This window comes from Cyrtonyx montezumae, unplaced genomic scaffold (genome assembly GCF_038088225.1).
Source record: "Cyrtonyx montezumae isolate F1298 unplaced genomic scaffold, pur_monq_1.0 scaffold_8, whole genome shotgun sequence".
NCBI lineage: Eukaryota > Metazoa > Chordata > Aves > Galliformes > Odontophoridae > Cyrtonyx > Cyrtonyx montezumae.
This window is the reverse complement of record NW_027072089.1, coordinates 97,497,359-97,522,284: the sequence shown is the minus strand read 5'-3', so window position 1 is coordinate 97,522,284 and position 24,926 is coordinate 97,497,359. Positions and strand designations below refer to the sequence as shown.

The 24,926-nt window shown below is 40.3% G+C and overlaps 1 protein-coding gene across 1 annotated transcript in view; it reads left to right on the top strand.

Moving 5' to 3' along the window:
- TBX20 (T-box transcription factor 20) overlaps positions 1 to 24,445 on the top strand; it is a 33,071-nt gene extending 8,626 nt beyond the window's left edge. The window contains 4 exon segments of the mRNA XM_065752359.1: positions 4,059 to 4,217; positions 7,711 to 7,787; positions 19,241 to 19,350; positions 23,195 to 24,445. Of these exon segments, the coding sequence (XP_065608431.1) occupies positions 4,059 to 4,217; positions 7,711 to 7,787; positions 19,241 to 19,350; positions 23,195 to 23,535 (687 nt within the window). The 3' untranslated portion in view covers positions 23,536 to 24,445.
- Positions 24,446 to 24,926: the final 481 nt, after the last annotated feature.

The following is a 24,926-nucleotide window of genomic DNA, read 5'->3' as shown; positions in this document are numbered from 1 at the left end:
GGTCAGTAAATGAGGTGTCAGGATGAGGGGGCTCATTTTGAGCTCTGACATGCGCCAGGGGGTAGCTGACCTGCAAAGCAGAGCAACAGTGGTGCCCGTGGTGTCAGCAAGGCCCCCACACTGTGCTGCCTGTTGCTTCTCAGGCTGGCTGAGGTGGCAGCCGACTACCTGAGATGCTCTTGGTGCTAATACTTCTCATCTGACAGAGGATTTGTGATCATTTCAAAAAATTGAACCACAGTCATTTGTATTTAAAATACCTCCTGGAAACAAACAATTAAAAAAAAAAGTTTATTTGTTATTTTTTTAAATGCTCAGCTAGATGTTCTCTGTAAAGCTCTGTGTGTGGATATATATATTTTTAATCCAGTTCCCAGCACTGCTCCCTTCCTGACTAGCAGAGGCTATCTTATTTTTTTCCCCCTCTTATTTCATAATCTGTAGAAGGGCAAAGCTGAAGATTTGTGAGCTCTTTCACCGAGTGATGATAGAGCAGTATACGTGCGCATTTAAAAAGAAGCATTTTTCATCATAACAGGGGCCATGTGTGCCTCTAATAAAGGGCTTGCAGCAGTATATCGCACACTAGTTAGGAGCTGTGCAGTTCCCAGAAGCACAGATGAGTATAAAAAAGAAGTCGGTCTGCAAAGCTGTCGGGAACAGGGACACGTAACAGAGCAAGATGTCAGTGTTTCACAGGCAGGCAGCGGGGGAACATGGCCTGCAGCGGGTGAGGTGTGGCTGCTGGTTCACTTTCCAAGTGGCGGAGGTGGAACACTTTCTTTACACGAAGTCTTTGGATGGCTGAAGTCAATGGAAAGTTTTGCACATTTGGTTAAGAATAAGCCTGGAAGGCTTGATCCTGTGTTGAGATTTGCCTGACAGATATGCTATCACGGAGCACTCCCTCTTCAGTGTTTTGCCACATTTTATGTGGCAAAATGAGGGTGCCAGGTTGTACGTGCTGCCTTATGAAGCTGTGTAAATATCATCTCTGGATGCTCTATAGAATGAAGGAGCACAATCCTCTTCTGAAGCCTTTAAAGGACGTTTGCTGTGGCATGGCCAGTGGAGCTGCTGAGGTCCGAGAGAAGGGAGGAATGGAAATGCCTCTCAAAATTTCCCTTTCTGTTCCAAAGAACTGTGCATTGCTGATGAGATATTTTTAATTGACCTGCTAAAACATTTATTATGTTTGATAAGGTGTGTTACTTCCTGAGGAAGCTTTAATGACCTAAAACCTGTCTTTAAATACTAGTTATGCAGTTGAAACCAGCCCAATCCCATTTTGTTCCAGTGGCTTGCTTTCTCCATCATCCACAAGACAGTTTTGGTTGTTAAGGTAATTGTGGTGTTTTATTTGTAGAGTGGTTCATTTCCTGAAAAGGAATTTGAAGAAAAGTGAAGCATTTGTTTGCCTTAGCATTTGTTTGTTTTCTCTTATTCTGAGACTTCTGCAGTTGGCAAGCACCTCTGCTGTGTATCTTCAGCAGCACACATAACCCCATAGCTATGTACATTTTCTCCCCAAGCATCAGGCAGAAGTCTTATCTCTGTGTGCATGACATACAGTTTGCACCATGGAAACACTTGCAGATATCCTTACCAGAGAAAGGAAATGGCTCTCCCCTCTGGATTTCTGCAGCCGAGCAAGTAATTCCTCCTTTTTTTTTCTGCTGTGATACACAGATGAGCATAATATTTTTCAGATTTCTGATGATGTTTTTCACTCTGGCTGCTTTTTCTGGGACTTTTGGTTGCACTCAGTTGTGGTGGCATTATTTCTGGTTTATGGTGAGGTGAATCACGAGTGTATGCATTATCATAATTGCTTTTCTGGCATTTATGATAGGAAAACTTAAACAGATGAATGTTTGCAAAAGCAAACATGGAGGTGTGAACACAGGCAACTGTGAAAGCTGGGATTTCAGAATAGCCACAGGCAGTTACGCCTAGGTGTTTCTTAAAGTTAACCTGGCAGATGCTAGGAACCTATAGGCTTTAAAAAGTTAACCTTGCTCAGCAACTCTCTTTCTGAGCAAATGTGGAAGCTGAATTCCCAGCACAGTTCTCAAATTCTAAGCCACCTCAGTGATTTCTTATCTGGCTTCCAGATTGCCTCTGGTGACCAGTCTGCCATAGGTGGGAGCCAGTTGTCCACAAGGCCCACCTGGCCCTGCAGCAAACTAAAAAAAATACCTGTCTTGGCCAACTCTCTGGCTGAGGAGTCAGCATAGGGGCAGATGGCATGGCTGGCAGCCTGTGGTCATGCTGAATGACCAGTAAACTCCTGATGTAGCCAGCTCCTCGAGGCTGTTTGTATGGCCCTGACACTCAACAATGCATTAAGATGGTACCTTCGTTCAGTCTGCAGTGAGAGCTGCCTGTGCAGGAGTGCAGGTGGAGCACTGCATGCAGAGCCTATAACAAAGAGAAAATAGTGACCTTCACCTTGGCCGTGGGTCTCCTGTCACCTTCTGTCTGCATTCGGTTGTTTCGGACCTGATTTGCCTCTGCGGGTATTGAAAACGGTTGCAGAGGTTGTTACTTGTGTGCTTTTGGATGTGTAAAGCTCTCACGCAGAATTACATGATGTTGTATGGGAAACAGAGTTTCTTTGTCACAACTGATGGTCACAGAGGAATGAGGGGAAGATGCACGTGTGGGGCTGCTGTGCCGCGGCCTGCTGCCGAGATGCAGTGCTGGAGCCTGGGTATTGTGGCCATGATAATAAACCATGGTCCGTGGGCCGAGCCCTTGGTGAGCTCACACCATCTACACACCATCCTTCCAAATGTCTCTTCCAGCTGCCTACAACAGTCTGAGACCAGGCTGGTAAGACAAAATTTTACAGAGAAACAGAAACCTGCTGAGGATATTAGCAGCAAAGTCAGTGACCACTGTCTGCATTTGTGTGCATAAAACAGTGAAGTGATCTGAAAAAGGATCTGAGGTGGTAGGGGCTGACATGAAACACTTTAAAGGACAGTGGCTCCATTAGTGACTTTTGTGATGTACACTCCTTACCCCTGAAGTCACAGTGCATGTCGTAGCAATATTTGGCCCCGAAGGAAAAACAAAGACGTGCAACCTTTCCTATTTACCGAGCTAGCACAACGTACTGCCCTGTTTCTGCTGTGTTTCAGCTGAAGTTAACGCTTCCCGAGGAATGCACATTAGCTATTCCAGATGTACAGAGCTGGCTGCAGTGTTGTTATGGCCCCTGTAAAATAGAACCACCCACTCCTTTGCCAATTTAGTCTTGTGACTGTGATTATATCCAAAACAAGGACTGGTGCAAGCCGAACTCTGTATTTAATTCTTATATTGTAATGCTGTGGTTAGAGGCAGCCAAAAAGGCCTCCATCCCATGGTAATTGAAGCAAATGGAATCGCTGTTTGACGCCAGTGAACATTGGAATTGGTTAGTTGGTACGTTAAATTTAGAATTATTTTGGGGGCCCATGAACAAGAGTTAAGGAGACAAAATGGAAAAACTTGGTCATTTGATGTTTCTGTACCAGTTTCCCTCCTTTCATTTTTGGTAGTTTATGGTAAAGAACATCTATCATGTAGGTTGCTTTAAAAGCTTGCTACAATATAAAGATCTGGGAAGTTTTATTTTTTGGTCAGACACTTTTTGCTGGTGCTGGTGGGTTTTAATTTTTTTGGAGGGGGCTGATTCTTGGTTTTCTTCATTTTGCACCTGCACTATTTTGTAAATGTTAAGTCTTGGTCATGTACTTTCAAGAATAAAATACCTACATTTGCAGGTGCAACCTGCAAACTGGTTCCTATACAAGCAATAATGCCACATACGTAACACACCTCATCTGTAGGAATAGGCACCTATGCTTCAAAAATGGATGCTTACCAGTGGAGGCAGAGGAAACCAGCTCTTGGACTGACTTCTTCTACAGCTTCATTTTCTGAAGTCAGGACCTTTGCAAAGGATCTGAAGAGCTCACTTCCAGAATCAGCCCCTGACCAATTTTATAGTCTTTAAGGGTCTTGTTAATATTCCCCTCAGGACAGTGCCATGTAACTTTTTCTTGCAGATCATTTTAAACTCCATGCACAAGTACCAGCCAAGAGTCCACATCATTAAGAAGAAAGACCATACTGCTTCTTTGTTAAATCTGAAATCTGAAGAGTTCAGGACGTTTATATTTCCAGAGACAGTTTTTACTGCTGTCACAGCCTACCAGAATCAATTGGTGAGTATGGTGCACAGATATAGTTAACTTTCACCCTGCTAAAAATTCAATTTTTTTCCCCAGTCTAATCTAGGAAAATTTCTGACACAACCTACCTTTCCATTCCAATGTTTGTAGTGGTTTTGGCTGGCTTAATTCATATTCGGAAGTCATGTGTATGGATAGTTCTGCTAACTTCAAAGGATCATAAGGATTATTCATGGGAATAAAGATGGCATGAAAGGGGCTTTCATTTTTCTTCCCCCTTTCTATCGAGACAGTTTGCATATTATCATTTTGTCCTTTTCTAATTATAGTTCATTAAGAAACCGTTCTTATTCGAAGTGATCTTTCATGCCATGAGCAATTAGCTGCACAATACACTGGTTTGCACATCATGAATTCGTGGGTTCAAAAAGTTGACTGATTAAGCTGCAAGGCTCAAATGTAAGGGAAATCACCCAGAGATACACTTTTCAGAGGCTGCCCAGATTACATCCAGATGTTTGAATTTCAATTTGCATGCCAGTGAATAATGTATACAAAATGGAGGAGATCAAAACAATGGATTGCTAATGAGTAATTTTAGGAAGTATATAAACAATTGCAAAGCAGAGGCTTTGCTTAACAGTGGGTAGAGCTTTAATATTTAAGTCAGTAGAAATATGTCGTTGGCTTCAGTGTGATTCAAAGTGTATTTAAAAGGATTAATGTCTACTCCATTTCAAAAAGACAACCTTTTCCACCTCTAATTCCCCCAAGTTAAGAAAAATGCAACAAGTACTGTCCAAACATGTGGGCAGGCAGCATCCTAAAGTCAAAGAACCCACTGTTTTCTTAAAGAAGCCTGCATTTCTTAATACAAAGCAAAACTATCTCATTTCCAAATGCCATAGACAAAATGAAACTGCAGCATAAGGGTTCAAATAAGCTGTGGATGCAGCAGTAGTATTGTTAAGTTAGTTCTTGTGACAAGACCCCACATCCAGCTTCAAGGCTGATGTCTTGACTGTACATTCAGGTTCAGCACATGACAATCTTGAGAATATAAAGTTTGAAGACTGGATTAGATTTTTCCTTTTAACTTTCTGTAGAAATCAGCAGAACACCGGAGGCACAAAACCAGCGAAACCTGGCATTTATTTCTGTAGGATGGATTTATGTTTACTGATGATATTTATATCAGAGATGTTTCCAAACTAACCTTCCCAAAGCACATGCATTGAGTCCTGGAAAATTTCTCAATGGAACATCTCCGGAACCCCTAGAGGTTGATGCTGTCATTTTATTTATGACTAATGAAAATGGAGCCTTTTTTCATTTTTGCCATTTCTTTCAGAACTGTTTTAAGGAGGGGTTGATTACATTTCTGGAGGTTATTAGATAAAAGCTAAATACATTACACTTTCAACAAACTATCTCATAATTTAAGATTTAAAGGGCATGCATTTATTTAAACAGTCAAACCACTGCCACAGAGTTGAATTGTAGGTCAAATTTCATTTTAAAATGCTTTCTAGCAGATGTTCTCTGATTGTTTGTGAGACAGTCTCTCAGGAAAAATATGGCCATAAATGATTGTGAGTCTCATCTGGCTTCGGTGAATACAAAAAGTTTCTCTTGTGATGTCATACAAATCTCTAATATTAGGAAAATGGAAGTTTGATTGGTGAAAATGCACTCAAGAGATGAATAGAAATCCCTATGATTCCGCAGTACACTTGGCTCAGTGTGTTGGTGATCTAAGTCAATCGAACTAGTTAGAGCTTGTCTTTTTGCAAGGTAGCTTTCAAGTGCTGCCACAAAAATGTTCCCTGTTCGTGAGGCACCAACCTGCTGCTCTTCCCAAAATTGTTGCAAATCTGGGACATAGACTTCTCAGAAGTTGGAGGAGACTGCACCTGGCTTTCTGAGCTGCTGTGGGACCCTGTGACAAAGCTAGTGTTGAGGATAGTTGTCACTGTGTGTGCTTGCAAGGCAGGACAGCCCCAAAACTTCAGCCAATTCTGAGGTCCTGTGCTGTTTGATCAGCCTGCAGTGACAACTGGTAGGCTGTGGTATCTCTTGAGCAGTGCCTCAGAGAAAAGGCCACCAAAATTGGAGTACATTTGCTTGATGACAACGTGATTGTCTCAGGACTTGGAAAAGATCCTTTTCCTTTCTGAGTCTGGAGGGCCATCTTCTGAAAAAAAAAATGAGGCTCCTGTGATACAGGGTTTTTTTTATTTTTGTAAGGGAAGTCAGGCTGAAACCACTGCTCAGTAGTCAATGTTGATTTTCATCAATTGTAGCTGAAGTTGGTGGCATTTGCTGGCTTTTCAGAACAGACCCCATGTTGTCCTTTTTTTCCAAGAAAAACTCCCACCTGCTGTTTAGTAAAGTTGGTAAATCCAAATATTGTTTGGATGTCTCAGGTGTTACTCACCAAACCTCATTTGATTGGACAGCTAGAAAACTACCAGGTGCAATAGTGTGTTTTACCACTCCCAAACACATAGTGGAAGCCCCCTTCTCTTCCAGGGAAGTTTCACTGCAAAGTTCAGTGCATCCCTGGAGCCACAGGGTGTCCTGGTCTGCAGTTACTCTGTCAGAAAGTAAATGCTGACAAAGTGCACTGTACAGGGTTGTAGGGCTGCATTTGAAGATGTTTTTCTTAGAAGAGATCTGGCTTTATAGGACTTGCTTGTTTTAACAGGATTACTATTTTAACCCTTCCCTTCCCTTCCCTTCCCTTCCCTTCCCTTCCCTTCCCTTCCCTTCCCCTTCCCCTTCCCCTTCCCCTTCCCCTTCCCCTTCCCCTTCCCCTTCCCCTTCCCCTTCCCCTTCCCCTTCCCCTTCCCCTTCCCCTTCCCCTTCCCCTTCCCCTTCCCCTTCCCCTTCCCCTTCCCCTTCCCCTTCCCCTTCCCCTTCCCCTTCCCCTTCCCCTTCCCCTTCCCCTTCCCCTTCCCCTTCCCCTTCCCCTTCCCCTTCCCCTTCCCCTTCCCCTTCCCTTCCCTTCATCTTTTCATGCAAAAACAGTTAAAATGCCCCTTAGCGATGGGAGGTAAATCTGGCTGAGAATATTTACATGACAGTTAAAAAAAAAAAGAAAAAAAGGAAAAAAAAATGGTGCTGAAGTTTGCAGGCACTCCTCTATGGTTTAAATACAGCTGATGTGCAGCTCTACTTGAGAGGCTCAGATATTCGTAGGGTGCTGTACTTTCTCATGGAAAAAAAAAAAAAACAACAAAAAAAACCTACCTGATTTGTGTTGTCTGGAAGCAATAATGTCTCACGTGGGTGGGTTTCTCCTTCTCTGGGTAATGCATAGTCTGAGCCTGCTGTGCCCTTTGGTCTTTCTATTCCTGTATAGATAATATACGCAGCTTTGAAGCACCTCAAGAGTGGTGCATACATGCAAAGAACACGGGTAAAATTAGTGGTGAACTCAAGAGAACGGATAGGCAAACACTTTGTGCAGTGCCATACTTCAACACTATTTTCATGTTGCATTGCTTTTTTTCTGTGTTTCCAGATAACCAAGTTGAAAATTGACAGCAACCCTTTTGCCAAAGGATTCCGCGACTCTTCCAGACTCACTGATATCGAGAGGTAATGGGGACTTTCTGTTTACTTTCCATGCAGATAAGATAAAGAGAAGGGAGAGTTTGTAGGAAAAGCATCCTTTCAACTCTTGAGAAGCTGTGCATTTTAAAGTTATCTTGTTGCATATAGTAAGCCTCCTGCACCTCCTCTAAAAATACTTACAAACTTTATGAAGAAAGAGCTGTTTTGAGTTTTGACATCTGTTACAGTTGGGGATGATATATTCATCTTCCTGATGGGACTTCTTGAAGGGGGAGACAGTTGGTTTTAAAACTTTAGAATGAAAAGCTTTTTTCTTATCGTGCCATTTAATCCTATTGAGGGCTGTGAATTGGGTCACTGGGAAACAAGGGCAGTGGTCCTGTGAAAAACATCTTTATAGCTCCTCACTGCTTCACACAGTGAAAAAGAGAGAGGGGAGCTTCCCAAAATACACTTCAGCAGTCCCAGACACTGAAGTCAGCAATTATTGCCATCGGGACAAATCCCATAACTCCCACTCTGACGACAAAGATGCCATTTTTGTTTCACCAAAACTGTACTGCAGGCTTCATTGGGGGAGAGCTTTATCTGCAAACTGTGGAGTTTTGTGTGTACAGCTCATTATAAGCAACTGCTGCCATAGGGACGGAAGCATTAACCCACAGCTGAGTAGGAAATAAACTTCGATCTCTTGGTAGCTCTCCAGTGCATCACATTTTTATGATATCGTATTGAATGGTTTGGCAAATGAAGTAAATTAAGCAGCCCGTGTCCTGTAGGCTGGAAGAGAACTTGATGGAGATGGATATAGCACATCCAATTTTTCCTATGAGTATATGATCGTGAAAGTAAATTGGGAAAGGCCAAAACCCTCCAGGCTCCTACGTGGGGATATCCAGATGTATCTGTGATTCATTTTCCATGGGTGCATATAGGGGACAAATGGAATATGACTTTATTGAGCATATAGCTAGAAAACCTCCTTACAGTACTGCAAAAGCACATAAAGCCCAACAGAACTATGGCTGGAAAATGTCGATTTAACTTACACCTTACTAGTGACTGGAACATTAGGGATCTGTTAAGTAGCTGGGTGAAATTAAGTAATTCTGAGAAACAAACAAACAAACAAAAAAAAGCCTGTGAACAATAATCCCTGCTTGCAAAGATAATAAAAAATCTTTCTAGATGAAGGTCTCAGATGAAAATGGTGAGAACTAACTTAAACGTAACTAAAATAGCATAGCCCGGTTTCTGAACAGAGCACTAGAAAGCAAACAATGTCCAAAGCTCAGTCCTGAATGCAGTAAATAGTCAAGACAGGAGCTGTAGGAAGAGACCTTGATCTTCACATTTCAGTTTCCTTGTTTTACAGATAGGCAACATCTAATGACACAGCTTTGCAAGGGCTGAGAGAGCCTGAACAGATAAGCTGGAAGAAAAACTGAGTTACCTCTGTGCTGATGAACTGACTGTCGTGGTGCTGGGTATGAAGGGAATTTTTCCAGAGGACATCTTATTATAACAGCACATGGCACGAAGTCAGAAATGCTGAGCATAAACCGCAGTGCCCTTTTGTTTATTGATAAGAATAGAGCCTGAGACAGGCAGCCTAGCCCAGGCATGAATGTTGCCATGAAAGATAAGGTATCCAAATGTGAAACCTACAATAAATACAAAAACAGACTGTGGAAAAGTATTGAAATCCCATTAAAACTCTGTATTTGAGAGTCTAGGTTTGTATAAAGCCTTATTTTCACTTAAATGGGATCATTTAGCTCTGATTAGGGTACAATGGTGTTTAAGAAAAATGAACTGCTGCACTGTTTATCAAGTAATAGGACAGTAAATGCATGATACCCAAGGGGACTAGCTAATAGGAGGTTGAGAATTTCCTAAGTTATCAGATACAGTCCAGACATACCAAAGGTTTTATTCATTTCCAGCATTAAATAATCAGGCACATAAGAATGTCATTTTCAAAGTGCCCACTCTTCTACAGCTTTCATCTTAGCACCAGCAATATTACTTAAATAAATCTGATGTGAAGCAGGAGAGATAGCAATGTGAGGTATGACACAGGAAGGGTTTCCGGGCTTACGTCCAATGAGGTGAGCATTACAAGATGCAGGGGATATGCTGGATAGAGCAGTGTGACTCTCACTCAGTCGAGCTGGAAATGTATTATGTTTGGTAAGACGACTGTCTGACAAAAAATACTTGTAGATACATACCATATACACCATATATAAATATATATATGCCATGGAAAAGACTGTGTTGTTGAACTGCACATTTATCCAGGTCTTGAAAAACAAATTTTTACCCAGAAGCTGTGAACCTATCTTCCATGCAGTTCCTCCTAACACAGCTTGTGTACAGCGTGTGCATGCATAATCTGCAGTGTTGTCAGGTGATCTTAACAGTCTCCTGTAAAGCAGCCTGTAATGTTAGGGCCAAGAGAACACTAATTTATCACAAGTTCCAGCTTCTCAGAATGACCTAAGTAGTGTGAAAGTGTACAGAGCTTTGTATTTCATTTCCAGGTATTTAAGCCTGCTTTTTCCTAAACAGCCTTTGGGGAGGGAAACAAATCAGATCAATTGATCTTTAGAGACCTAAAGAAATTAAATTAGTCTGGAGTCAGTTACTGCACTAAACCATCCGGTAATTGGATTGCTCCTTGTAACTGATTGAAAACAGCCCCTATCTGTAACAATATAGGGAGCTTTTCTTTATAGTAGATCTGAGAGAAAAACACATCTTTTTATGACATGATGACAGAAATTGCACTTTTTTAACCTAATTGAATATGATTTTATAAATATGTGACTTTAACGATTTCAAGCTTCCCATTCTAGATTTACGATCCCTATGTAGGAAATTCAAGCTGCAAATGGCTTTAGGATTAAATTTGTTTGCCTTATACGTGTTGGAGTTAAAGTATGTAAAGGTAGTCAGGTTTGCAAAATGGTAAAGGAGCTCGACACTTGTGAAGCTATTCAAGTTCCTACATTTTCTTTTGTTGTCTAATTGCCTTACAAACATTTACTGGTACTCATAGCTATCTATACAAAGCTTTTAACTATAGAAAAAATCTTATGTTAGTTTGGCACATATTGAATTTTCAGTAGGATGTGAGATTCCTTCCTTCTACAATCAACTCTTTCCATACGTTACTTGTGGCAAGCTATTTATGGCAACAGGACAGGCTTTATCTATGGCTACTGAGATTTAGATAAGTTCTGACTCACCTTTTGATCTTTTTATGTGGTATTTACTTTTCTTCTATTATAAAAAAGCTCCTGCAGTGGTTGTGATTGAAAAACTAAACACTGAGCTGCAATTACCAGATTGTGCAACTTGATGTTCTGTGGTGTTGACTGCAAGGTGCAGATGATGAGAAATCTTTTTTAATTGCAATCTCTGTATAATAATAATTAAAAACCAAAAACACTCAAACAACAAAACAAAAACAAACAAACAAACAAACAAAAAACTAATGCAGGTTTTATGAGTAGTTCACTCAGCAGATAAGAATGTCTTTATGCTACTGCTTAAGTAAAATTGCCAAACTCATAACGGGTGCAAAATCAAAACTCGATACAATAGATTCAGAATTTGTCTTCTGAGTTACGACGAGGAAGGTAGCCTTTCAAAAATAAGTAAGTAATTAAATAAAGCTATTACAGTTAGGTGTCATTCAAACAGTCCAATAAAATGGGTGATTGAACTGTCAACTGAACTACTGAATTCCAACCTAATGATCAAACAAGAATTGACGGAGTGTAATTATGACTTGAACACTGCTGGCCTATTTTCTCCAGTATATGGTAGGCAAATTCAGGTTGTGAACTTGAAACTGTTAAAGACAACTAAGGGAGTGTACTCATACACACAAGCCTTTCTGGGAGATAGATACATGCTTTAAGGAGCTAATGGGAAAGTCTGGCTGCACAGCCAATTGATTTCTAGGCGGAGAAAGCAAGGACTGGGGGCTGGGGGAAGTAAGAGAGCCGCAACCCAGCATACAAGCTAGATTTGCATAGTAATCAGATTCTGAATTTTCCCCTGAGGAGCTTCATGTCTGAAACGTAGAGATACATCGTACTGTCTTACAAGGCTGCAAGTGAAATGGTTGCTAATGCTCAGATGCAGGTACTGCCTTGCTGAAGTAGCAGACAAACCATGTACTAAATGTGCTTTCAGAAGCTGTCTTTGCTCCCATCCCATCCTTGTTCACCCTACATAGCCTACCTTCCTCCCTGCTCCCACTGGTTACTTCTAGTCCAGAAGAAAGGCTCCAATCTGCTGCCAGAAATGTGTACCCTTTGTCCATGGTTGAGGAGGGCTTTCCCACAGCTGTTGTTTAAGTGGCGAGAAGTGATGTTTTGAGCTTAAGGAGGGAATGCGTACAGCAGTGCCTAAATGTCTGGTGTGTCATACTGTCAGAGATGTGCTGAGGTTACTCCAGCAACTGCTGCTGCAGAAGGATGGATTGATTATTCGTAGCTTCTGTATCAACATTTACAGATCTTTCTGGAGGCTTGAATGGTTTGGGACATGTAGTGAGCATTACCTGCCTACATATAGGCACCTGGAATAGTTGAAACCAGAAATATTCCCTTCAAATCTGGTTCCTCCAACTCTACTTCCTGCTGGCAGTCAGCTCTTCCTTTTCTCCAGCAGAAACCCTTCCTTGCCAGCTAAAACCTCTTCAGTTTCAGATTTTAAGCACTCATATCCTAACTTATTTTTCAGTTAGGCTTGCTTTTCTGTTATCTCCTTCTTGTACAAAATTGTATAAAACATTTTAATTCGCTAGTGTTTTCCACTTACCTCACACAGATGCAGTGTATGCTAAGCAGATGGGATGATGTCAAATCAGATCCACTATTTCTATCCCAGGAAAAATTTTCCAGATTTCCCCATACTCCAATGCCACGGTGCTGCTCTGTCTTTACTTTGCATCCTCTGCCTGACAGTTGCAAAGATCTGGTAGCGCTCACTGGGTGAAATGGAGCTTTGTGAGGCTGCTAATTTGCTGTTAAGTGTCATCATATTTTGCAGGGAAAAAGATACAGAGAAGGAGCTCTGATATGTGATAGGCATTTGTAGTGGTTATGCTTCTGTGCTACATTTTGGGCCAAATTATACTTCAGTACACATGAGCCAATGTAGCTTGATGAGCCCCTGGTTCTTACCTGGTTAGAGTTGGTTCAACTGACACAAGCAGTGTAACGGTGCTGCTCTGTTCTGGTTGTCCATACCCTGTTGGAGCTGAGTTAGGTTGTAAGGTCTAACTGCAGTATTAATCTATCAGTAGAACAAAAAAATTAATCTGTGTCTGTATGTTTGTACATGCATAAAGTAACAGCTATAAGACACGGAAACACGAATGCTGAGTGATAACTGAACAGTGCTTCTGACAGTTTTTATTGTTCACCCTTAGCTGCTGTTATAGAAATGTATTTGTTCCTCCTGCTGTTATCTTTTTTTTTCTGTTTTGTTTAATTTTTTTGGTACTTGCTTTTTGCACTTGCATCTTGGACAAATTAGTCATATTTTCCTTTACAAAAAGAAGTCTACTACAGTGCGACTTCCGACAAGTTTATTTTTATGCCTTCTCAGTCCATTTATCCCATCTGTCTTCACCTCACCTCACTTCTGATGTCTTCTGTTATCTGGGCTTTCTTCCAAACATCCTAACTGGCAGCTACAAAAAAAAAAAAAAAAAAGGAAACCTTTGAAATGCAGAACTAAAGAAGTCATTCAGGCCACAAACTGATAATTCATACACTTTATATCCTGTTCTGTATTTTTCTTAGCGCTGAATGGAATGGCCAAGCAAAACATAGTTGTCAGTTTTACTTTATTTTATTTTTTATTAATTTTCTTCAGCATTGCTTTTCTTGCAAAGAATGAGACAAAAACCATGACACCGGGAATAGGGAGCAGATTTTGAGGATGTCCTTATATTTTGCTTACCTATCACTTGGATAGTAAGGACGAATAGAGGAAAGGCTAACAGGTTGCTGTACTCTGAAATTGGATGTCCTTTTAGCCATACATAACTGAGACAATGACTTTTGAAGAGGATATGAGTCTGGAGTCCCTGGATCTACCACCTGCTGTTTATCATTTTTGCATTTTGTCTTCAGTGGGTGTTGAAGCTGGCTTGTGGTGGAATGGTACCTGAATATTATATCAACTCCATCCTTTCTGAATCCATGGTATAGATTTAAGATGGATAACAACCCTGGCCTGTCTCCAGCAAACTCACGCTGGATTAGATTTTCTAACACCTTCTGCCAAAACCAAATATATTGCCTTAAGCCCCCTCATCCCAAAAGGAAAAGGTAGACTTCCTGTCTCCATTTCTTTGGAGCTATCTGTGCCAAACTGAGGAAAATCCATAACTTCAGGCACATGTGGCAAGTGTTTATAGGGGTGTTGTGTTTATGGGGCACTGTGGCCAAGTGAGCCTTCACTGATAACAGCAGGGCTCATGATCACACACCTCAGGATCAGGGTCATGGTAATCAGTGGGCTGTTGTGAATGTACAGCTGAAGCAGATCAACAGCAAAAGCAACAGAAAAATGATACTGAAAAAGCACCAAACAAATACCTGCTTCCATCTACAGAGAAACAGTATTCTTTTGTCTTGATTAAAGATCCTGCTCAGTGTGATCTTGGTCTCTATGAGCTCCAGAGAACTTCTGTGATCTGGATTTGACAGCACTAGGGTGTGAGCCTCCTTACACAGGGCCTTGCTCCTCTGCTGCTCTCCAAGTATGCTTCCTGCAGTCTCTCAGTGAGTATCCAGCACCATGGCAAGATATTGGGTTTAATCTGTGAAGAGTTAGTGAATTATTTATCAGGCAGATCAAGGCATTCCTCTCTACTTTTGACCCTCTCAGAATACTTTGTATGTAAAGTGCAATGCTAACTAGGTGTAGGCAAAGACTCTGCAAGTATTTACAAGATGCAAAATGTCCTGCCTACGTACCCTAAAACTGTGCCAACTTATAGCTTCTCCCAGTTCTTTACTTCCTTAGATTTCTGGTCCAGAACTTCCTGGTTTCCTTCTCATTTTCTTGCTAGTAAGCTCGGGCTTGTTAAGAGTACTGGGCTCAAGGTGTGATTCTGTCAGAAAGCAGATCATCTGAATCAGCCTAAACTCCTTTTCCTTATTACCTCTCCTCATATTTATCATGCCTCAGTATTTACTTGGATTTTTACTTACTAATAAGCGCTTGTTCTTTTCCTCTCTGTTTGGCACACGGTTTTCTTCTTTTTTTCTTGAACACCTTCAGCTCCTAACTTGCTCTTCTCCAGTTTGTCATCTGCTACTATTATCCAACTGCACATGTAATGTAGCTAAAATCATAGCAGTATATTATGCCTGCATATTATTTTTTTACCTCCCTCGAGTATTCATGAAGGAACTCTGAGTTGAAGAGGATTCTGGAAGAATGAAAATTGTTGGTAGATCACACAAAAGTGTTTGACAGAAAGAAAACATCCTTCTGTTATCAGCTGGTAGCTTTGGGTTGCTCAAAAATCAAGATCATTGTTCATAGAAGAAACAGTATCATTTTAAGTTACATTAAAATATGCAGATTGTTAGATCTAAGTATTAGATAACAAGGGATCACAAATTGAATAGTCCAGGTAAAGAAATGGACCATTGAGCAACTGGAAATCACTTTCTCCATCAGGCAGATTAGTGTGGATCAGGTCTGAAGAAACAAAGGAGAGCTCTGGAAATCTCCACCAAATCTCATTTTTGTTTATATCCTTCCCTTTCCCTTTCCCTTTCCCTTTCCCTTTCCCTTTCCCTTTCCCTTTCCCTTTCCCTTTCCCTTTCCCTTTCCCTTTCCCTTTCCCTTTCCCTTTCCCTTTCCCTTTCCCTTTCCCTTTCCCTTTCTTTTCCTTGCAGACCCATAATGGCATATACTGATTTATTGCTCGTTAAATTATTTACATAAATCCTTTGAAATGTGCTGAAATATCTGAAGATGTTGCATAGGGAACTATAAAGCCGTAGGTTTAAACAAATAGGTCTTTCCATATTATTCTTATTATATCTTGGGACTTCTAAATATTTTTTTATTTACTAATTCTATAGGGCATCATATTTGTAGGATCATAGAATGGCCTGGGTTGAAAAGGACCTCAAAAATCATCTTGTTTCAACCCCGCTGTGTGGGCAGGGTTGCCAACCTCTAGAGCAGGTTGTCCAGAGCCACACCCAGCCTTGCCTTGAATGCCTCCAGGGGTGGGGCAGCCACAATCTCTCTGGGCAATCTGTTCCAGTGCATCACCATCTTCTGAGTGAAAACATTCTTCCTGACACCTAACCCAAATCTCCCCTATCTTAGTTTAAAACCATTCCCCCTTGTCCCTTCACTATCAACCCATGTAAACAGTCATCCCCTTCATGTTGATACTATCCCTTCAAGTACTGGAAAGCCACAATTTTCTAGATATTTTAAGCAGTACAAACTTTCATAAAAAGAATACTTAGGAAAATTTTGAGATTTCAGTCCTTTTGGTCCAGGCTGACAAAGCGGTATAAGTAGGAATCTGTAGTTCACATTGTCAGGGTTTTGTTTGTTTGTTTGTTTGTTTGTTTGGGTGCATTCTGAACAAGATTTCACAGCCACTTAAAACCTGCTGTTTAAGTTTTGCATTCTCTTACACATCTATTTCAGAGCAAGTTTAAAAGTACCTCTGTCTTAAATGAGCTGAAAAGTTCAATCTCCTCTTTCCAATCCCACTTTTCCCAAAGTGGGAAACTTTACATATTTCCTCAGGTTACGTGAGTTCCAACCATTTTCTTTTCTGGCAACGCTTCATCTTTGAGTGGTGGTCTCCGAACATGAAATAGTTGAGCCCTGTGCAAATATAACCACCTCTTTCCTTTGAAACACAGAGAAATGCACAGGTTATCCCTTGACTTGGCAGTTAGGTCACTTGTGCAAGATGAGGAAACATGAGTGCACATTTTAGCTCTTGTTTTGATAGATTGGAGAACTCAGAGATAAGCTTCGTGTGTGGAAATATACACCACTTCTTGCTTCTCTGGCTCATATGTTTGTATTCTGTAGGTCTATTTAGAGTTGTAAATGCAGCAGGCGTGTGTGCAAAAGGAGAATGTCTAATTGAAGGCTGTGGAGGCCAGGTACCTAAATCCTTGTGTGAATCTCATGCACCCATGACGTAAATCAAAGTCTCAACTTCCAAAATGAAAAATTACTAGGTGTGATGAGGTTATAGCTTAAGGCACCAGCATAGTTAGGCTAGATAAGCGTATTAAATGTTTAAATCTTTAAACCCCACATGCACAAAGGGAGCTGCCTTTGTGAAGTGAATTCCTTTCCTTTGTCCAAGATCTTCAAACCATTCCTTCTGCCATAAATATCCTAGCTTCTTGTGCCAATGAATGCCATTAATCTTCTAAAACTTCTAGCATATTACCTGCAACATTACAACACTAAAAATAAATAAATAAACAAACCATATACGTCTTTGTTTTCAGACTTCGCAGATACAGGGTTCACTAAGAAGTCACCTCCTTCCTTTAAAACAAGACAACCATATAGAATAATAGAATTCTCTGTCTAACATACAGACTCATCTGGAAAGAATTTAGTCTGCAATAATCATGGGCATTTGATTTACCTCTAAATCCCTGTAGGTAATTCAAACATAAATTTATTGGGGTGAATTTATCCCCCAACTGCTTTTGGATCCAATGAAGTTAGAGATGAACTTGGCCCACTGCACTTAAAATAGAGTATGAAGTCTTTCCATTGCAGCTGAATATTGCTGTAATGCCTGTCATTATAAGCAAACCCTTACTAGAAATAAAGACAATAGAGACAATACAGACAATCACCTGAGTACAGTTATTTTTCAGATCTTTAAAGATCAGTAATTATTGGGTTCTGAATACGCTTAGACCAGTGTTTTCTAATTGATCTAGATACTGGTCTATGATTCGTTATTCATTAATACTGTATTCATCGGAGATAGTCTTTTTAGTTAATTAAAATTCGTTGCATTTCACATTGTGCTGCAAAAAAAGTTTCAAGAGGCATTTGGTACATAATGTAAACAATACCATCTGTCTTTTTCTTTGTAAAATCTTCTTTGAGATAGCCCTGATATGCCTACTGTTTTCAATCACTTAAAAGGCAGTAATTTAATTATATCATCCTCTATGTAGGAACTGCCATTGCTTTCAGTCCCCTTCCAGTCCTGACACAAGTAAATCACTTTGATAAGATCCACTTTTTATTTATATTTTTTCCGTGGAGACTAGCATAAGTAATGATAGCAGTGATAGACCAAGGACAAAATGACTATAATGGGCTTTTTGCAGGAGAGAAAAACATGTGCCATTGTGATTTACCCTGTTACTTGGAAAATGTTTTTCCTTGGAATTTCTGTGGCAGCCACTCTCTCATAGTGAAGGGCATTAACAAATATGACCAAACAAATGGTGAGTTCAACCAGATCTTCATGGAGCAGCATTTTTAACCAGCTGTCACTACTTATATTTCTTACAGGGGAACAGAAAGTCAGACACGTTTTTAGAATGTGCCTTGGTTAGATTTGTCTTTGGTAGAATGCCACCTACTTACACGGAAACATGCTGGGAATGTGATTGGATCTTCCTTACAAACTGCTATGGCTTATCAGCCAGATATGCCTTCCTTCTATTTAAAAAATTGTGTGGGTGACTTCAGTGTGTTGTGCCATTGGCAAGGCATGGACCTGGCAGACATTTCTACCCTCCCAGAATAGATGCTGCACGAGATCGGTGGTGTCTGTAGGCTTCCTGCTGCAAATTGGCCTGGGTCCTGATGTGCAGAGAACATGTTCAGAGGTGAGCTGTCTCTGGACACATCTGTTTTGTGTTCCTAATTTCAGAAAAAATGGATGTCAGATGAAGTGGCCACATGTTACACAAACACTTGTTTGTGAAAGGAACTGAGTCGTGTGTTTGAACTCTGACTGATCACTGGGCTTTATTACCTCCAGGGCACAGGTTTTCTTGCTTGAATTTTCACACTAGTGAGGTGTTCTGATCTTGTATTTGCTATCTGAGACCTTCCTCTGGTACTGTAGCAAGAAGTTTACTCCAGTTTGGCTGCTGAAGTAGCAGCACCACGCAGTAATGGGTGATCAGTAATGCTAAAACACCACAGGCCACCTATGGTGCTTCCAGAAGCATGCTGTGAGGTAACCTTTTAGGTAAATTATTTCTGAGAGTTTGTGTGAGAAAGGTGTGACTTGGGCAGGAAAAAGGCAGCAAGATCACTGTTTTTAAGCTAATTAATTATTTTCATATTCCAAGGGTTAAACTTCCACTACCAAACAGAGGCTGACTACTTGGGATGTCCTGCAAAACAGATAAGAAGCTGTTTAGGATGTTATTGATATAGTACATTGTTTCCTTTCACAGAGAAAGTGTGGAGAGCCTTATCCAAAAGCATTCCTACGCCCGATCCCCAATCCGAACCTATGGTGGAGAAGATGATCTGGGAGATGACAGTCAGGCAACGCAAAGCAGAGGTAGGAAAATCTACTCACGAGGTAAACTGTGCTTAAGAAAAGGAGGATCACAGCCAGTGCTGTGGTACTCGGAAGCATTTCTCTGGTGTCTGTCTCTGCTATAAATCCACAAAGAAGAACACTTATTCCCTTATTGCTCTACTGGACATTTATATGCCTATGGCACTGGAGTGGGTGGCTCACTCAGGAGACAACTCTAGAAATGCATATATATCTAAATTGCCAGCAGAAGAAAACTGTTGCTGTTTCCATTTCAAGACAGCTGAAAAACAGGCAATTTCATTGCTGTGGTGCTGAGTGCAATCTCAGATTTCCATCCCTTGATAGGATTTATAAGCTGTGGCTCACCATCAGCTGTAAAGTGCCATGTGAATGTGCCCTTTGCTGCCAACACAAGACTTGGTTCAGATCACTTCCAACCAGCTTGTGGTTAGTTTCCTTTGTCTCCTCAGGGAGAGAAGTCCATAGCTGCCTGGAGAACTGCCATGTAATTATTTGTCCAGTGATCTCTAAAATGTGTCCTTACTGCTTGGGCGTTTCACCTCAAATACTTTCACTTTTACCAGTCACAAAAGTAGTAGTAACACAAAGTTGTTCTTTGTGAGGTTACATGCTGGACAAATTGCATCTGCCATAATTTGCCACTGGAAACAGATCCATCCCGTGAGATTGCTGACTAGCATAAACTTGTGCTACAATGTTTTGCATGTTGACTTTGTGACCTGTCTGATATGCAACAGCCACTTGAGGTAAAGCAGTTCTATTTGCCTTCTGACTGGCTGTGCCCTTGTCTTGTCCTCTAACTTCATAAAGAGTTGCTAAGATAAGAGCATTATTTCTGGGCATAAGCTATTTAGACCTGTGCAGGGAAAACACACTTATTTTTAACTACAACTCACTCTTCAACGAAATGTGATTAGTTGGGTGTGTTCACACACATCTATTCTGAGTGTAGTTCCATAGATTATGGAGTTCCTAGAGCAACTCCTTAGCTGGTACTCTGCCATCCTCCCAGATACTTTTTGGGGATTACCTTGTCAGCTTAGATCCTAAAACAGTTATTGTTGAAAACAGTTAAATTTTCCCTGGCCTACAGTGCAGAACAAGGCATCTTCCCTCCAAGAACTGTTCCTCCCTAGTTTGATATCTTTGCGACTGACAAAGTGAGAAAGGTGAGTGTTAGTGTGAGAGCTGGCAGTCCAAGCCTTTCTATTCTGAAGAGAATTGTGAGGGAAGGTATAACAGGAGGAAAGAATAGTTAATTAATATTTATTTTATGTAAAATATATGCAGGGTACACTTCATTTGCTTGCATGACAGATATGTGAGGAAGACGATGAGTTGTGGCAAGCAACTTTTTTCTAATGTGGTACCCATATGCTAGGGCCTGACTCTTCTGGGGCAACTGGAACGGTTACTCAATGCTGCTTTTGCAAACAATTAGCCAATTAACTTGTACTGCCTTCACTCTTTGTTTTGGTCTGGTATCCTTAAAAATGAAAAGTCCTCCAAGATGAAAAGAGAGAAATAATTATTTCACTGAAACTCTTCAGACATTTTTATTTCTTCTGATGCAGCTTAAAACTACCTGGGATGAAAAATGGAGGTGTGTCCTTCCAGACATGTGAGATTTGACAGCTAAATACATGCACGCTGCTGGGTGGTGCGTGTAAGTAGCTCTCTGCAGAGTTATTGGAAAACATTTCTTCAGTGACAGCAGATGTGATATGTGAGACTTTCTGGAATACTAAATTGCAGTTGGGGACCATTGTAGTTGGAGAAGGAAAGGGCACTTCTGGATATTTCTCAGGAGAAGCAATCATACACTTCATTCTCTATAGAAAGAAGAAAGTTTATCACTGCTATTTATTTCTAATTACTTCAACACCCTTCCATAGCTTTCTCATCTCAGCCCACTGCAGCTGTCTAAAAATAGAAATGGCTATCCTTCAGTAGTATATTTATCACACAAAGTCTGTTTCCAAAGGAATTAACAGATATGAAATAAATCAAATTAAAACTCTTCAGTACACAGTGTCTTGGTGCCTGGACTCCAGCATTCACACTCAGGGTTGATGGTAGCCACCTGAACCAGAGCCAGATGTACAACTTCTGCTGAAATCTGGATTTGCAGCCAGCTTTCTCAATAGTGCAATACTGCTCAGATACTCTTTGTTTTGTAAAGGGTTTTGCTCTGGCCTGTGAGTGCATTGTTATCTGTACAGTTTGGCTCTGGATTCTAATTACCCAGCAGTTAAATTTGGTTCTGTGGTGGGTTCAGGATCTGGTTCAAATCCATTCCTATTGCTGAACTGACACAATTTCTTCTTCCTGTTACTGCACCATTTCACTTGTTCCATTAAGCAGAGAAGGAATTAATCACAAGCAGCACTCTCTGATTTGAGAATTGATTTAGGAAGAGATTTTTATTTTTCAACACGGTATTACGTTTCTTCTTTCTATTGTTGTTTGCTATGATTTTGAGTACATGATTGGTAGACAGGCATCTTAAAAATGGATGTCTTCGTAGTCTTTCTTTTTACTCTTTGGATGAACCTGTCTTCTAAAAATCAGATTTATGAAACTAATACCTGTAATAACAACTGCAAAAATTCTTGTCTCTGGACGTTTTGCATTACTGGCTTGAAATTATGTTTTGGCAAAGAAAAAAAAAAAAGTCAATGTACTGGCAATTTTTTATTTTTTTAAAGTAAGAAACGTTTTCTCAACGGATGCAGTTGGACAAGAAATAAAATACAGAAGGGACAGAAGTTGAACTTTTGTTTGAATAGGAATAAAAATAAGAGCGTATTTATAGGATTTTGTTTTATCCCCCCATCTCTAGAAGCCAGACATCTGATGATAACCAGATGCTCAGAAGAACTGCAGAAGTGAGGGGCAATATCTTCATCAGAGTATTTGAAAATGACCATGTATAATCATCAAAACAAATTATCCACTGAATCACCCCCCCATGCCCTCCCAGAAAAAATAATATACTGTCAAAATAAATAAGATTCTGCCATCTTTTGAAGAAAAAAGTTTTAGAGGGGAAAAATTTGTGAAAACAGAAAATTTTGGAACTTTTTTGATGGAAAAAATATCAAAGAAACCACATTCACTGGATCAAAAGTAGATATTTAACTTGGGAATAAGTTTATCATATTTTTATGTACTTCACTTTAAAAACAGCATCTCTTAATACAATTCAGTACTGCTGCTGTTTCTTAGAGCACTATACGTGGTTGGAAAAACAACGTTTTGGTACTTTAGAGCTTTTTGGAAAATGTAAATTTGAGTGAAAAGATGCAGTGTCGACACGCTTTCCTGGTGCTAAAGGAAAAAAGAAGAGCCACTAAAACAAACAAAACAAAGCCCAAAAACTTGCAGTGCAAATGATTTTTCCTTTCACTTTTACCAGACTGAAATTTTAGAAAAACTTCATCAATTCTACTGAAGGTGTGTTGAAAAAAGCATTTCACCACAGGCAACTTGCAGTGTAATTCCACATCAGAGTAGATGGGTCAGTGTTTATTCATGTCAGCTTTGCAAGGTGTCTAATATGAAAATTGTCCAAGATGTAAAACTGATTTTACTGTTCAAGCCAACTACAAGCTCCCTGTAGCTTAAGTTCGTCTAAGATTTAGGGATAAAGAAGACCAACTGTCAAATAATTATCTAAAGAAAGATGTGATGAAGAGATAGAAATATTTGGGAAATATTTCCAGTGCCAACTTGTAATTAAATTCAGCCTTACTGTGAAAAATTATTTTCCTCTTTTTGCTCTTCCACCAGCTTTGTACGTTGCAGCGCAAACGTCATCGTTCTTTCTCTTCATTTGCAGGATCAGCTTTTACAGCATCTGATAACCTGTCCCTCAGCTCCTGGGTATCTTCCTCAACCAGTTTTCCTGGATTTCAACATCCCCAGTCTTTGAGTGCCCTGGGTACCAGCACTTCATCCATTGCTACACCTATTCCTCACCCAATCCAAGGATCCCTGCCTCCGTACAGCCGCTTGGGAATGCCTCTTACGCCCTCTGCGATCGCCAGCTCCATGCAAGGTAGTGGCCCTACTTTCCCATCTTTCCACATGCCAAGGTACCACCATTATTTTCAGCAGGGTCCTTATGCAGCCATCCAGGGACTACGTCACTCCTCCGCAGTGATGACACCATTTGTATGACTGATGTAAGGTGACAGAAACGTAAGATTTTAAATGTGCAACCTTGGTATGAAAAAACACAAGGGACCTTCCTAAAAGGCCTGTGGTGGGAGACTGCCGATCTCATAACAGACCAGCCAAGAAAATGCATTGTGGAGATAGATTCCTCCGTTGAGGGATCACAAGAAGAGAGCATGCAGCTTGGAGCTGCTCACAGACCTACGTGTAACACAGTCAAAACATATCCCAAAGTTCCCAGGATTTCTGGTCATGTGCAGGTTGTTCCAAAGGTTCGTTAACGCCTAGCGGAAAGATACTATGCTTATGGAGCAGCGTACAAATTAATTGTGTATAAGTCTTTTTCCATATGGTAGAAGGATTCTGAAAAAGGCAATACTCTTATTCATCCTCATCTCTTCTTGTGACTAATGAGCATCTAAACAGAAAAATGTATCACTGTAATTTTGAGCATGTTTCAGGCTATCTCAGTATGCATTTGCTGGGAACGGGACAAAATGGAGAGGGCCACTGTCCTTTTTAAAACGTCTGGCTTATACTCACCAAGAGCAGTATTTCATAATTGCTACTGTAATCTCATAGAGAAAATCATTAGCAAGTATTTCTTTCTTTCTTTTATCTTTGTTTCCTTCACAAAAAGCTTAACAGCTCCAAGAAGAACTGTGTTACTGGATGGTAGCTGTAATGATGTACTCTGTCCTGCTTGTCTCATATCCTAGGAGGAGCAATTTAGCAGTCCATTAAGATACAATGAAGAAAAATGTTGAGTTTTAGAAAATCTGTTGCTTTTAAACTTAGAAACTTAAGATACTAAATTTTTAAACCAAACCTTCTGTTTGCTGCTGTCCTTGCCATCTGTTTCCAGCTGCAAATGGGTACCATTAATTAGCAGAATTTCACGCTAGAACAGTCTATACCTAGACTCTAGATCAAACTATAATCAATAGATTCATATAAAATCAGCAGTATCTTGGAGTATCTTTCTACTTAGTCTGTTTTCTTGGGTTTGGTCATAGCTGTTACTAGACAATCTGTTTGGCCAGAAAACAAGAGTTGTACTGTTTGGTTTTTCAAGTTCCAGTTTCTTTGGGAAAATATCAATGCCAAAATTTGCCCATAATTTTTTTTTAATTCATATTTGCCTTATTTTAGCTAGTAATTAGAGTTCTGATTGAAAATAATGTCTACTTTTTCTAGCATGTCGTGTCTGATGCAGCAGAGGATCTGAGAATTCATAGGAAAAACTGAACTCTGTAGAGAGCTATTATGACTCCTTTGCACTGTTGAAAAGAAAACTGGTGTTATGCTGGTTGACTGCCTGGTGGGAAATAGGATTTCACTGTAAATAAGAAGTCAACACAGATTTTCTGTTTCGCTGCATTCAAGTTATAGGT